Source organism: Exophiala dermatitidis, assembly GCF_000230625.1.
Source record: "Exophiala dermatitidis NIH/UT8656 unplaced genomic scaffold supercont1.7, whole genome shotgun sequence".
Lineage (NCBI taxonomy): Eukaryota > Fungi > Ascomycota > Eurotiomycetes > Chaetothyriales > Herpotrichiellaceae > Exophiala > Exophiala dermatitidis.
Genome location: NW_008751652.1, coordinates 1,632,335 through 1,644,723, shown reverse-complemented (window position 1 = coordinate 1,644,723; position 12,389 = coordinate 1,632,335). Strand labels below are relative to the sequence as shown.

The 12,389-nt window shown below is 53.5% G+C and overlaps 5 protein-coding genes across 6 annotated transcripts; 3 read left to right on the top strand and 2 right to left on the bottom strand.

Annotated features, from left to right (window-relative positions):
• Nucleotides 1–272: 272 nt before the first annotated feature.
• Nucleotides 273–6,868, bottom strand: HMPREF1120_08420 (uncharacterized protein). The gene is made up of 6 exons (XM_009162671.1): nt 6,761–6,868; nt 3,448–6,699; nt 3,174–3,378; nt 2,603–3,118; nt 1,995–2,547; nt 273–1,912 (listed from the first exon to the last, which is right to left on the bottom strand). Exons 2-6 carry the CDS (start codon nt 3,844–3,846, stop codon nt 451–453), a joined length of 3,135 nt encoding a protein of 1,044 aa, XP_009160919.1. The 5' UTR covers nt 3,847–6,699; nt 6,761–6,868; the 3' UTR covers nt 273–450.
• On the top strand, nt 3,799–5,239 carry HMPREF1120_08422. Of its 2 annotated transcripts, none has more exons than XM_009162674.1 (2): nt 3,799–4,769; nt 4,860–5,239. In XM_009162674.1, exon 1 carries the CDS (start codon nt 4,293–4,295, stop codon nt 4,650–4,652), a length of 360 nt encoding a protein of 119 aa, XP_009160922.1. In that variant the 5' UTR covers nt 3,799–4,292; the 3' UTR covers nt 4,653–4,769; nt 4,860–5,239. The 2 variants fall into 2 exon arrangements, with proteins under 2 accessions (XP_009160922.1, XP_009160921.1); XM_009162673.1 differs by having other exon boundaries at nt 4,857–5,239.
• On the top strand, nt 5,499–6,617 carry HMPREF1120_08421 (uncharacterized protein; the record flags this gene model as incomplete). The annotated part of the gene is made up of 5 exons (XM_009162672.1): nt 5,499–5,852; nt 5,909–6,008; nt 6,063–6,165; nt 6,226–6,461; nt 6,526–6,617. 5 exons carry the CDS (start codon nt 5,499–5,501, stop codon nt 6,615–6,617), a joined length of 885 nt encoding a protein of 294 aa, XP_009160920.1.
• Nucleotides 6,869–7,119: 251 nt separating the features above from the next.
• Nucleotides 7,120–10,011, top strand: HMPREF1120_08419 (uncharacterized protein; the record flags this gene model as incomplete). The annotated part of the gene is made up of 4 exons (XM_009162670.1): nt 7,120–7,947; nt 8,053–8,971; nt 9,087–9,707; nt 9,836–10,011. The coding sequence occupies 4 exons, from the start codon at nt 7,120–7,122 to the stop codon at nt 10,009–10,011; spliced, it is 2,544 nt and encodes an 847-aa protein (XP_009160918.1).
• On the bottom strand, nt 9,663–12,293 carry HMPREF1120_08418 (glutamine synthetase). The gene has a single exon (XM_009162669.1). The coding sequence runs from the start codon at nt 11,414–11,416 to the stop codon at nt 10,070–10,072; it is 1,347 nt and encodes a 448-aa protein (XP_009160917.1). The 5' UTR covers nt 11,417–12,293; the 3' UTR covers nt 9,663–10,069.
• Nucleotides 12,294–12,389: the final 96 nt, after the last annotated feature.

Sequence of the window (12,389 nt, the reverse complement as noted above, 5' to 3'; positions counted from 1 at the left end):
GTCCCAAGACGGGCAGGCCGCAACCGGTTGCACACTCCGTCAGCGTGAGATGACCATATATTCCAGTCCGGAGCGAGGAGCCATGCATCACATGCCGCAATGCATTGGGCTGTTCTCAGTTGTTGAGTAAGGTAGGTGGGAGCCAGGAGTACCGTACCTTACCTTGCTGAGAGGGTTGTTGGCGAGCCTGGGACACGCCCCGTTTGCCGATGAGAGGGTCTGGTAAGCTGCTCAGCTGGCGTCTCGTCTCTCCCCTCGTTAGGAGTACATACTTAGGTAGGGTAGTGTGAATACTGTACCATCTTGATGAGTATCTTGACTACGATATATACGGCACGGTGGTCTACCGTACCAACGAAATCTGGCTCGACGACACAACCTACACAAGAGCCTACATTACAGTCTATCTACTAATTTCTGGCTGGCACAATTCTCGTTCTCACTACTACATCAAAGTATAGGCACTCCTATGCCACCAGCCCTCCCATCCGCAATACTACCACTACCACCAGAAGGTCGCCGGGCACCCATCTTCTCACTCTTATCACCATCACCCAGACTAGCAGGATAGGGAGGGAGTTCCAACACTGGCTTGCACGGCCCCTCGGTCCTGCCATGCCAGATCGACACCTCGAAATCATATTGGGCCATACGGTCCTCCGGCATGACGGCAATACCGTCACGGATAGCTGGAGGAATTGCCTCCTCCGGGAACAGGTCCGGATCATGTTCGACATCATAAGCAGCATCATAGCGTTGTTGGGCATGCAGGACCAACACCAGGCGGTGGGCAGTACGGGCGACTTCGATGGGATGCCAATTCGCCCGGGCTCGATGCTTCAGTGCTTCGCGGAGATTCTGCTCGGCTCCCTCATGTTCGCCCACGTAGTACAGCAACGTGCCGACCATGTAGTAACTGAGCAAAGTATCGGACATAGTCTCATGTAGGATCCGCAATCGATCCCTCAGCACTTCACGATGCATTCGGAGGCTTTCGATCAGATGGCCCACACTGAACAGGGCACAGGCCCACATGTATCTGAAATTGATGGTCCAGACACTTTCCTTGCCCAGCGCCTGGCTTGACAAGACATATGATCTCTCGGCGCACTCGAGTGCTTCGGGACCCCGTTTCTGCAGCACCCGCAACCAGGTGAGGTCATAGTACATATGGGCGAAGCGGTAAGGGATGGTCTGTTCCGTCCTGATTTTCCGGTAATGTGCCAATGCGCGTTCATACAGGACCGCGGCCTCGTCGACCTCGTAGAGCCCGATCAGGCTGGCGGCTGTGTCGCACCAGGATCGACATAGCGTGATTTCGTCCGTTTGCGTGCGTGAGGTGGGAGGAATGCGGTCGTAATAATCCCGTCGTAGTTTCTGCACCTTTTTCATCGTCACGACAGATTTGCGCCGAGGTTCGGAGCCCAGTAGATCCTCATACACTGCAATACTCTCAAGGACCTGCGCAAATACGGGGTTCGGGTCGTCGGGCCCAACAAGCTCCTCGCATATTTGCTCCGCCAAGTAAAGCATGGGCATGGAGTCCTTGAAGATGTTCTGTTCCCATAAGAACGTCCCCGCGTCACATAACAGGTTGGCGAATTCGATGCTGGCCGTGATGCGCGGTTCCGAAGCCACATAGCATGATTGGAGACTGAGAACTTGGGGGAGGTATTTCTGCACCAGAGGCCAGCGATCTTCGGTGCGCGAGGTGAACTCGATCCGTGGGAAGACATCGCGTAGCGCTGTAAACGCCTTGTCGTATGCCCTTTGCCGCTGGTCTAGGTTTTTGTCTAGACGGTGCAGCACGCTGCGGCGAAATGACCGATGGATACGCAGAAAAAAATCGCCGCCCCGTTCGTCGCGCTCGACTAGATGGCGCTCACGGAGGTTGTAAATGATTTGTCTCAACCTGGAAAGTGATCAGCTTAAACAGCTACGCAACACGGGCGGTTTCAAAGGACAACGCCTGTTGCGGGTGGCTGACGACTTACCGTGCTGCCCGGATTTCCAGGTCATGACCTAGTCGGAGGACATCGCTGCGGCCCAGAATGATGGCTTCCGGGACAGCGTCAGGGTCTAAAAAGGCCAGCACATCAAGCAACTCGACTGCGGACGGTGTCAGGTTGGCCAGTGCGAGATCCCACACCGTATCCAGTTTCTTGGAATAATACAGCTTCACGGGCGCATTCCAAAGTTCTTCTGCCATAGGCCGCTTCTGTCGCAGTGTCTGAAGCACGTCATGCGCCCCCAGATTCGTCCTGAACGCGTACCCAGTGATAACGGAGATGGCTAGCGGCATCCCTCCCACTTCTTCGCTGAGTAGCTTCGCAGATGGACGTTCACTGTCGTCTCGCCGCAGGTTTTTGAGCACAAGGTCGGCCCCCTCGTCCTCTTTCAGTTGATCGATCGTGATATCCCGCGTCGTCAAGTCGATGAAGTCCAGGTTCTGCGTCGTAACGATAATGGATCCAACCTGAGTCGATGGCCAGTAGTTGCGGACCAGGTCGACGCTATCGGCATTGTCGAGGATGAGAAGCCAGTCCGCTGAGTAATACCTGTTAGCATATTCCAGACATTGTGAAGGATGATCTTTGCTTGCCATTGGCTTCCAGCCAGTCTTTGACCGCCTCGATTCTGCCACGCGCCGTCTTTTCATTGCCACCCACGCCAAGTTTGCGTGCAATATCGCTGTACGAGTTGGCGATCACGATTTCACTCTCGGCTGACACCCAGAGCACAGCAGAGTATTTGGAAGTGTACCGGAAGCAGTACTCGAGTGCAATTTGGGTCTTTCCGATTCCTCCTAGGCCGTGGAGCGTTGCTGATTGTGGTCCGATTTCGCTGAGAATGTCATGAACTGCTGAGAGGATGTCATCTCGCCCGGTAAAATTGGGGTTTCGGGGAAAAGGAATCACGACGATCGGGGCTTGACGGTTCGTGGACCGAGGCGAGGGCGGCATCATCAGGTAACGGTTGGCGCCGGCAGTCGGCGCAGTATCGACGTAGCCTGCCTGATATACTGCGCTGGTGAATGTCTGTTTGTGATAGACTAGACGTTTCAAGGTGTTTGCATAATCGCCCCTGATCTTCTTCCAACGCAGGCTGACCCACAAAGCTAGAGGGTATGATTAGAAGTCGAAGTTTGGAAATCCCCGTGTTATAAGACTGACCAGGTGACCGTCCGGTACGGTGGTTGAAGAACTCGGCAACGGTGATACAAAAGTCCACATAGTCGTCATAAATGTCCTTCAGTGCTTTTCTCACATCAGGCGTCGCGTAACTTGCATTGTAGAGATTGAGCTGCGGCAAGGCTTTGGTCAACTCCTGAAGCATTTGAGTGACATTGTCAAACCAGTCAAAGAACCGCAAAACGGACTACCAGAAGGAATGTTAGCCAGCGAAAATGTCTATTCCGCTGGAATCTCATCAAGAAGTGACACTGACAGAGAACACAAACTGAACCGCTGCCCAAATTAAATCGAGAACCGATTGATTGACGGGCACGAGCGTGTAGACCCCGCCGGCCAAGTCACCCAACCGTCGGAATATATCCTCCACCGGAGCCATAGAAGATGAGCGACCGCCATCTGAGAACAGCTGCTTGATGTTCGCAATAGCTTGGTCAAAGTTGTGGTATTGCATCAGATTCCGAAGAGCAGTCGCGTTGGCCTCCTTCATCCCATTCAGCCTTTCTTTGACCTGTTTGTCCCATTGCCACGCCTCAGCCATATATTTCTCCAAGGAGATCGATTCGAAATCTTTGGTGTGGAACACTTCAAACCGGAAGATCCATTCCTTGCCGCCAGGGATGGGTCGGAACAACATTAACTTGCAGCCTCGCATGTCGTGATGAGACAGTGGTGATGCTAGAGTCACATCCAGCCTGCTCTACTGATGAAAGGTTAGCAGAGCGGGCAGCCCAATGGTCATGGCGAGAGGAGCGGGCTGGAGGAAGGCGTCGAGGCCGCAGGCGAGACTGGAGCACGGTGAGGCTGGCGCAAGGGAATGGACGTCTTCGGATGACCTCAGCCACTTCACACCACAATCGACTCGGGTCGCCTCTCGCCCGCCGCCATTGATGGTCATGACTGCAAAGCCGAAGGGCAGCCCATGTCAGTGTCGATGGTGACACAGGCGAGTGACAGACTGGTTGGCCAACCAGACCAAGTGTGTGCGACCTCTGCATTAGCGATGTCCAGAGCTGAACAATAGAGGGGCAAGCAAAGGTGTTTGCTCCCTTGTCAGGCTGAATTCTGACACGGAACCCGTACATTCCGAGCAGGAATAAAATGGCGAGCCAGACAATCTATGGTGACACAGAGCGGCAAAGACCAAATCCCATGCAGCCACGTCCCCTTTTTGTCACCCTCACCCTTGAAGAACAAACACCATCGGCAGATGAAGTGCCATCGCTATCGGTTGTTGATGCAACACTTCGGTCTGCTGCACAGCGTGTTAGGTCTCCATTGGCCTCCAGCAACAAGGGTCCCAAGTGTGCATCCATGCAGTGGCCGGTGAGACGGGCTGTAAATTTGAAGTTCGAACAACGAGGTTGGATGAGAAATACGGCATGCGCGGGATCAATGCAACAGGAAATCAGCAACCACGACCCGCACTTCCGTCTTGTCAAGTTCTTGCTCGAGAGTTGAGGCTCTGCCGCCCAACTTTCAAGGTATATATGGAGTGAGAATAACTCCTGGAGTCTATACCGATGGCAGTGGTGCGGACAAAAAGAAAAGTATAAGCCTCCATCCCCACAAAATACAGTATGTGTACCGCCCCATTTGGCCTGTGGATGGAGGCCGCACAGTGTCTCCCCACTCGTATACCAGTTGTTGACTTTTGTGGCACAGCAGTTCAAACCTTCATCCTCCCATTGGCCTTGATAAGGCTCATTCCGCTCCTCGCTTCGAACCGGTTAAATCTATCGAAAATGCCAGCATCCTCCAAAAAGGTGGCGGATGGTCCTGAGCAGTTTTTCACCGCCCCAGCGCAGGACGAGAGGGAGCAGCCATGGAAGAAATTCTGGCAGGCCAAGGGGTCTGATGAGAAGGACACGTTCGTCGTGACGGAGAAGAACAGAAAAGCGTTGCAGGGTGGCCATGTCGCAGCTTGAGTGCCAGATAACCAAACGACCAGGCTACGAGTAGTGGAAGCAATGTCAGTCATTACTACTGTATGAAGTAGTAGACACGTAGACTACCAATTTCCCACAAATGTTGAATGTGCAGACATCGATGCCGGACTAGATCCTCACGTCGTCGCCCGTAGACTCATTAATAACCATGTTTCCAAGCATCCATGGCCAGAGATAGACCTGATGGATGGGGTCCTTAGGGTGACTTGACTTACCCTGTCCGGTCAGCCGCTGGCCACGACTCGCCTCGAAACCAGCAGCCAAGCGACCTAGAGCTGTGCAGATATAGTATGTCAAGATAACGACTGCTGACTCTTTGCCTCTCATGCATGACAATCAGCTTTTGATTAAATCCGAAATGGCATCATTGGCGCCGTGTGAACCTCTGGATGTCAAGACACAGCTCAACTATTTTGTGTGGAACGACGAGTTTCTCACCACCAAGCCTTATATCGCACTATTCAACGTCCCCGAAGGAATCGATGAATGCAACTTCGAGACTCGCCCAGGCCCAGAAGAGACCATACACGATATGCGAGGAGCCGAGCCCAACTTTACCCTCGACCGCCACGCATTCTGCATCCGGCGGGCTCGTCTGGAATTGGACAAGTTTGACCGGGAAACCGTCAAGCGAGAATACCTACCTTGGGTAGAGAGGTTTTTAATGACTGAAATTGAGGGTGCCTCGGAAATCGTCATCTTCGACTGGAGAGTATGTATGAGTTGTCAACAAACCATCCACAAGCCACTGATGCTCGTGTCATGCAGCTCCGGTCCAGCATGGACCGATCAGATTTAGCGGACGGAACGCAGGTCGATTTGGACGACACGTCGGTGTGTCTGGGCCCTGTCGGCGCCGTACATATTGGTCGGTTGCCGCCCAGAAAACACGAAGCAAGCGTCGGTCAGTGCTGATTGGGAGCGATAGACCAAAGCGACCAAGCCGCCGCCATACGCGTCCAACGACACATGGGATCCCGTGCCAGCAATCTCTTGAACAAGAAGCAGCGATATCGCATCATAAAGTGAGATCCTGATACTCCGCAAGTGGAAGCAAAGTTACGTGAGTCCTGACCGGTTGACAGTGTCTGGCGGCCCATCTGTGACCGAGTGGAGGACTGGCCGCTTGCAGTCTGCGATGGGTCGACGCTCAGTCCGCCCAAGATGATGGTGGTCGACCATGTTCGCCGTTCACATATCGGTGAGGCGATATACCCGATCTATGACTCCCGGTATCGGTGGCATTATTTGTCTCAACAACGAGACGATGAAATCCTGGTAATGAAAATGTTTGACTCGGAACAGGGAGTTGCTGCTCGACGTAAGTACAATTAACAATGCTCAGCCACCAACCTGGACTGGCAGCTAAGGTACTTGGTGACCAGATTGCGCTCACACAGCCTTTCGTCCGCTAGGGAAAGGGTTGCCCAACCCTGCACCGCGCGAAAGTATTGAGGTTAGGGCGCTGGTGTTTTGAAGGCGACATCTGAATTGAGTCTGCTGGGCTCCGTTGGGGAGAAATGCTTTGCTTTGGTTTTCCGCGTTTGTGTATTTTCCATCTTTCTATTTTTAGTCTTCAAAAAACAAAAACAAAAATACATGGTACAACTTAATCCATACCTTGTAAAGCAACCACAACACATATTATAAGTACTGTGATGGTCAAACTGGCAGAAGTACAGAATGTATGTGGATGCCTTCCCGAACAACCATAAGAGGGTACAACATATGATTGTTGGGCCTTATCACTCCAGGTAAGAGGATGAATCCCGATGTGACGAAACTTGTGCTACGCGAGACAAGGTGCAATGGGGCCAAAGACGCTCGCTCAGCCTCAGGCTCAACAGGATAACAGCCTGACGGTGTAATCATGTATCTATGATCATCGCAAACTCGCCTTGCTCTTGTTTTAGTCGAGGTGGTCAATTCCGCGGATTATACTGCCACTGCCAGCCGAAGCTCGCGCTCAAGCACCCAGAATGACCAGAGCGGTTAGTCACGATGATATGCTCAGAGGCAGCACGGCCGGACAGGCCCATCTTAGAGATAACGACTTTGACGCGGCCGTCGAACCAACTGCATCCAAAGACGGTGCATTCACCTTACGCGCCGTGCTCATGGGCTGTCTCCTCGGCATCTTCGTGTGCACGACCAACATGTACTTTGGCCTGCAAACCGGGTACACGAACGGCATGTCGAGCGTGAGCTCATTGCTAGGGTTCGTGGCCTTCAAAGGATGGGAGAGATACACCAAGCGGCCCGTCCTTGTCGGCGAGACAGTTCTGTTGCAAACCGTCGCCAGTGCTACGGGGTGCTTCCCGTCGACAGCGGGACTGCTCGGCGCGATTCCTGCTCTGGAGTTCCTCACCCCGCCAGCGCTTCAAGGACCACTCAAGCTCTCCTGGGTCCAATTGTTGCTGTGGTCGCTGGGCTTGAGTCTGTTCGGTCTGATCTGGGCCTTGATGCTACGCAGCCACTATGTGGACTCGGACAGACTGCCGTGGCCGGGAGCAAACGCGACGGCCATTTTGATCCGAGTGCTTCATGGTCAAAGACAACAACCTACTCCTCCTACACAGACGACGTATCGGTGTTCTTTGTGCGCCCTGCCTATAGCACCGGTAAACGTACAGGTGTCGGAAGATATGGTGGGAACATGTACGCATACGCCCACCCGACCGGCTGAGCCAGACCTGCTGGTCCCCTCCTCCTCTTGCAAGTCTCGGCGCGAGAGATGTAGGGAAGGTTATGACTGGTGGTCTCAGGCCAGGCTTCTGGTCTACACCGGCTTGTGCGCGGCTGTTTATGTAATGCTATACTCTCTTATGTCTTGCTTCTCTGTCTTCTATGCTTCTTTATCATAATACCCTATAGGGCTTGTCATTGACACATCTAACGCTCGTCGGTCATAGGGCCAAATCATGTACCTTTTCCCAATACTGCACGACTTGCCCGTTTTTGGCCAGACGGCTGCCACTGAAGGCCTGTGGACCATGAGCACTTCTCCCGGATATTTTGGCACCGGCGTCGTCACTGGACCAGAGATCACAATGCACATGCTTCTGGGTACCATCGTCGGATGGGGTGTTTTGGCTCCCTTATCCAAACGGTTCGGGTGGGCGCCCGGTGATGTCGGTGACTGGGAGAATGGAGCAAGAGGCTGGATCATCTGGATTAGTCTCAGCGCCTTGTTGACCGATTGTGTTGTCAAGATGCTTTGGACTGTTGTTGCTGAGCCGCTCTTTTCTCTGCCCTGGCGTTGGCATTGGCTTACTACACCGGCAATCTCTATCGGTGCCACCAGGCGTGACCACGATTCATCGGACGGTTCCACTGGCATTATTACTGACGACAATGATATTGAGGATACGCGACCATTGTTGGCCGACTTGGAGGCTTCCCAGTTTGGGCCTGTACAGGCGCCCCGACCCACAAGTTCAACCTCGTCTTCAACACCAACATCCACATGTACCACTTTGTCTCGAGCAGAGAATCAAGCAACTCCAGGCGGGCAACGAATCTCAATCACATATCAGGACGAGGAAGAAACTACTAACACAAAGACGGACATAGCGACAACAGCCCCCAGAAATACCAACTCTAAGCCACTACCCTTACCTATACTCTCCATTTGGACGCCATCCAGGCCCGCGACCATTGTGGCTCTCGTGTTTGCCATTTGTCTCTGTCTTATCTGCACGCGCCTGGCACTGGGAAGTACGATCCTCTCTGCTCCACTGGTGCTGCTGGCCGTCATGGTGTCATTGCCTCTGAGCGTGCTAGGCATCCGCTCTCTCGCCGAGACCGATTATAACCCCATGTCGGGAATTGGTAAGTTACTGCACCTATGATCACGGAATACCCAAGATCAAATTGAATAAAAGTTGAAATGAGATCTCTTCCAGTGGGCTAAACTAACTAACTCATCTTGCTTATCGCACTGCAGGCAAAATCTCTCAAATTCTTTTCGCCTTCTTCATCCCCAACTCCAACCCTTACCGGTTCATCATCAATATTATCGTTGGCGCCATTGCCGAAGCTGGAGCCAGTCAGGCCGGCGACATTTCATATGATCTCAAAGTTGGACAACTCGTAGTGGCTAGTAGCGGCAGCGGCGGCGGCGATGACACTTCCTACGGCTACTACTCCCAGGTGTCCCAAACTCACCCGCACCCGCAACCGCAACCACTCTCGCGATTCCTACTACAAGAAGCCCAACTCTACGGCCAGATCATAGGCTCCATCTTCGGCGCTTTCGTCTCGGTCGGCTTGTATAAACTGTACACTGCCAACAACGCCCTCCCGAGTCGACGATTTCCGATGCCCGTGGCCCATGTTTGGATTCTGGCCGCCAAGTTGGCAACCGGTATGGGCAACGACAACGACAACGATAACGACAACGGTGCTGCTTCTGGTGCTGGCTCAGCAGGGTTTCCCGAGAAATCAATCCAGTTCTCGATTGCCACGGCCGCCGTGTTTGCACTATTGACAGTATTACGGATAGGATCAGACGCAAAGAAAACAAGATGGAGGCACTGGATTCCAGGCGGCGTGGCGTTTGCCATTGGTAAGTGCTAATTAGGTTTTTTCTATCTTGATTGCCGCCAGAGCAAAAAACCTGAGAAAACTCTCCCTGTCACAACAGTGCCTCACCCACGCCCTGCAAGACTGACAAAGCTCTACCCACCCTGGCAGGGATTTATAACACGCCAGCATTCACCATCACGCGAGCTCTAGGCGGAATGTTCAATTGGTACTGGTTGGACATTTGTGGCAAGGATCATGATACATTGATGATCTGGGCCAGTGGTTTATTGTTCGGGGAATCGATTGCGGGCATCTTTGCCCTGCTTGTCACAGCTTCAGCCTGATACGGTCAGAGTGGTGGTAACACTGCTGCAGCAGCCCTGAATCTCACGGTCTCAAGGTCTACCAAAATTGAATGCATGTGGCCCTGCGCTCTTCTTCCGACAACATGCCTTGGATCTTGGCCTCGAGTGTCTTATGACGCAAATACTTGGCGCACAGCTCCCCGCCCAATGCTGTATACAGGGCCTCATCTTCGTACAGCGCACTCACAGCCTCGAGGAGTGATCGCGGTAGTCTTTGGGTGATGTTCCGCTGCAATCGGATTACCTCGTTTGTTCCGGGAGCTTCGGTGGCGTCTTGAATGGTGAGCTCCAACGAATTTTCCAGTCCCAACTGTCCTGCATGAAGAACGGCGGCAAGGCCGAGATACATGTTTGCGGTCCCGTCGGCACACCGTATCTCCCAATGCGTGGCGTCGGTTTTCCGGATCGGCACGTCTCGAAGTTCCGTGCCCCAGCTGACCCAGGTACCGGTCGCCCCGGCGAAATCTTCGACCCGACCATAACTATCAGGATTGGGCATGGTGAAGGCACAGACCGCAGGGAGATGAGCGAGTAGACCTGCCAGGAACTGCGTCTCGTGATGCGGCTTGGGATTCTGGATGGAGAGGTGAAGGTGCTGTCCTGTATGGCCGCTGCCGCTTTTGGGGAAGAATGTTGCCTTGTACCCGTGTGTCAAAAAGGTAGCCTTGATCGCTTCCGTGGCAAATACTAGGGCATCGACGGCTTCCCTGGGCGGCAGAGGACCGGTGACAATCTCAAACATGCCCTGAGAGCTTTCGGTGTGGAATTGGCAGACGGTGATGCCATTGCCGGCGTCCTGCAGCTGATGACAGATCTTTTCGAGAATGGGTGTGATCTCGCCGTGCAATGCGGCAGCCGTGGACCAACCGGCCACAGCGTCTAGAGTTTCCCACTGCTTGCTGTCATCTTTGGACTTCTGCAGAACCACAAACTCCAGCTCGAAGCCCACCAAGTATTCGATACCGTGCAATGATTGAGCCCGCTGAACAACTTCGTCCAAGACCGAACGGGGATCACGTTTCATCTGCATATTGTCTACGCCCTCGTGCACGTAGCACATGACGGAGGCGTGAGAAGCATGAGGATAGTAAGTGCATGGCAGGAGAGACCGCCAGTCCGGCCGAATGGTGCTGGCTGCACTCCGAGGAGTCGTATCTGGTTCATCGACGTAGCTACAGTAGAGGGCGGCGGGCCCAACAGACAGAAACTTGGAGTCATGTAGCATTTTGGAAGCATAGGATTTGGACAAGACTCGAGTGCGAAGGATTCCAAGCAGGTCCAGCCATTGATAGCGGATGAAGGACACGCCGTGCAGCTGCTGCCTGTTGGCAGCATCATCAAATGCTTTGGGGCTGCTTGCGGTAAGGGACAGTTGCTCTTTCATCGTGGGATGCGGTGGGATGAAATGTTGCTGTTAGTGGTGCTCTCCTGGAGGCTGGAGTCCAAGGAATTGGTGAGGTCAATTTCGACGACCACGGTGCTTAGGCGCTTTAGTTGAAGCAGATTGAAAATGGGCAGAGCTGCTACCTCGATGAATCCCATGGGTCTGGCCAGACATTAAACTAGGAAGGTTGCACAGCAGCTCCGTGCCATGGCAGTTCAAGTTCAGTCATAGCAGTGTCAGCCATGGATCACCGCTGCTGCTTCACTCACCGCACGTCGCAACGCTGTCACCCGGCAGTTGCAAGTCACCAGACGTGTGTCTGTGAAGGCAGTCCTTATCCACCAGTGAAATCAGTCTATCGTTGGGCTGCACTGCATGCGCTGGCCAGGCAATACACTGTGAGGCTGAGGCGGACAAGGGGAAGAAAGGCAACGGCCGTGAAGTGGTCCCAAGGTAAGGATAACATTCAAGAGCCCGGCTAGAAGGTGACAAGGCACACAGTCATGCACGCGCCAACCGTCCCAGTTTGCAACTTGAACCTACCGGGATCCCGGCCACACTGCTGGACCCGGCACAGCAAGGTCCAGGGATGATGGACCAGATCAATCGACTGTTCCAGTCATCACGCCCATCAGCGCGGACATTCTCTCTCTCCAGCCATGCCACTTCGAGAGCCGCCTACATTGAGACGCATGGCTCGGTGTCGTCCATGTCTCGAATCCCCTGGGCCCGTCCCTTGACGCCTTCAGGCGTCCATGAGGCTGAAGCCTAAGATCGGCTACGTTGACCTGGTATGCATAGCACTCATGACGGGCTTCGCAAACTTGCTTCCTCTGCAGGAGCCGCTCGGCCACAGCCTCACCGTGTCTTGCCACCCCTAGAAATGGCCTGAAGAAGATAATCAAGTCCACAGCAGATGTCCTTTGTGCAGCCGTTCAACTTCGACTGTTTACAAAGTCTATGACGGGCTCTA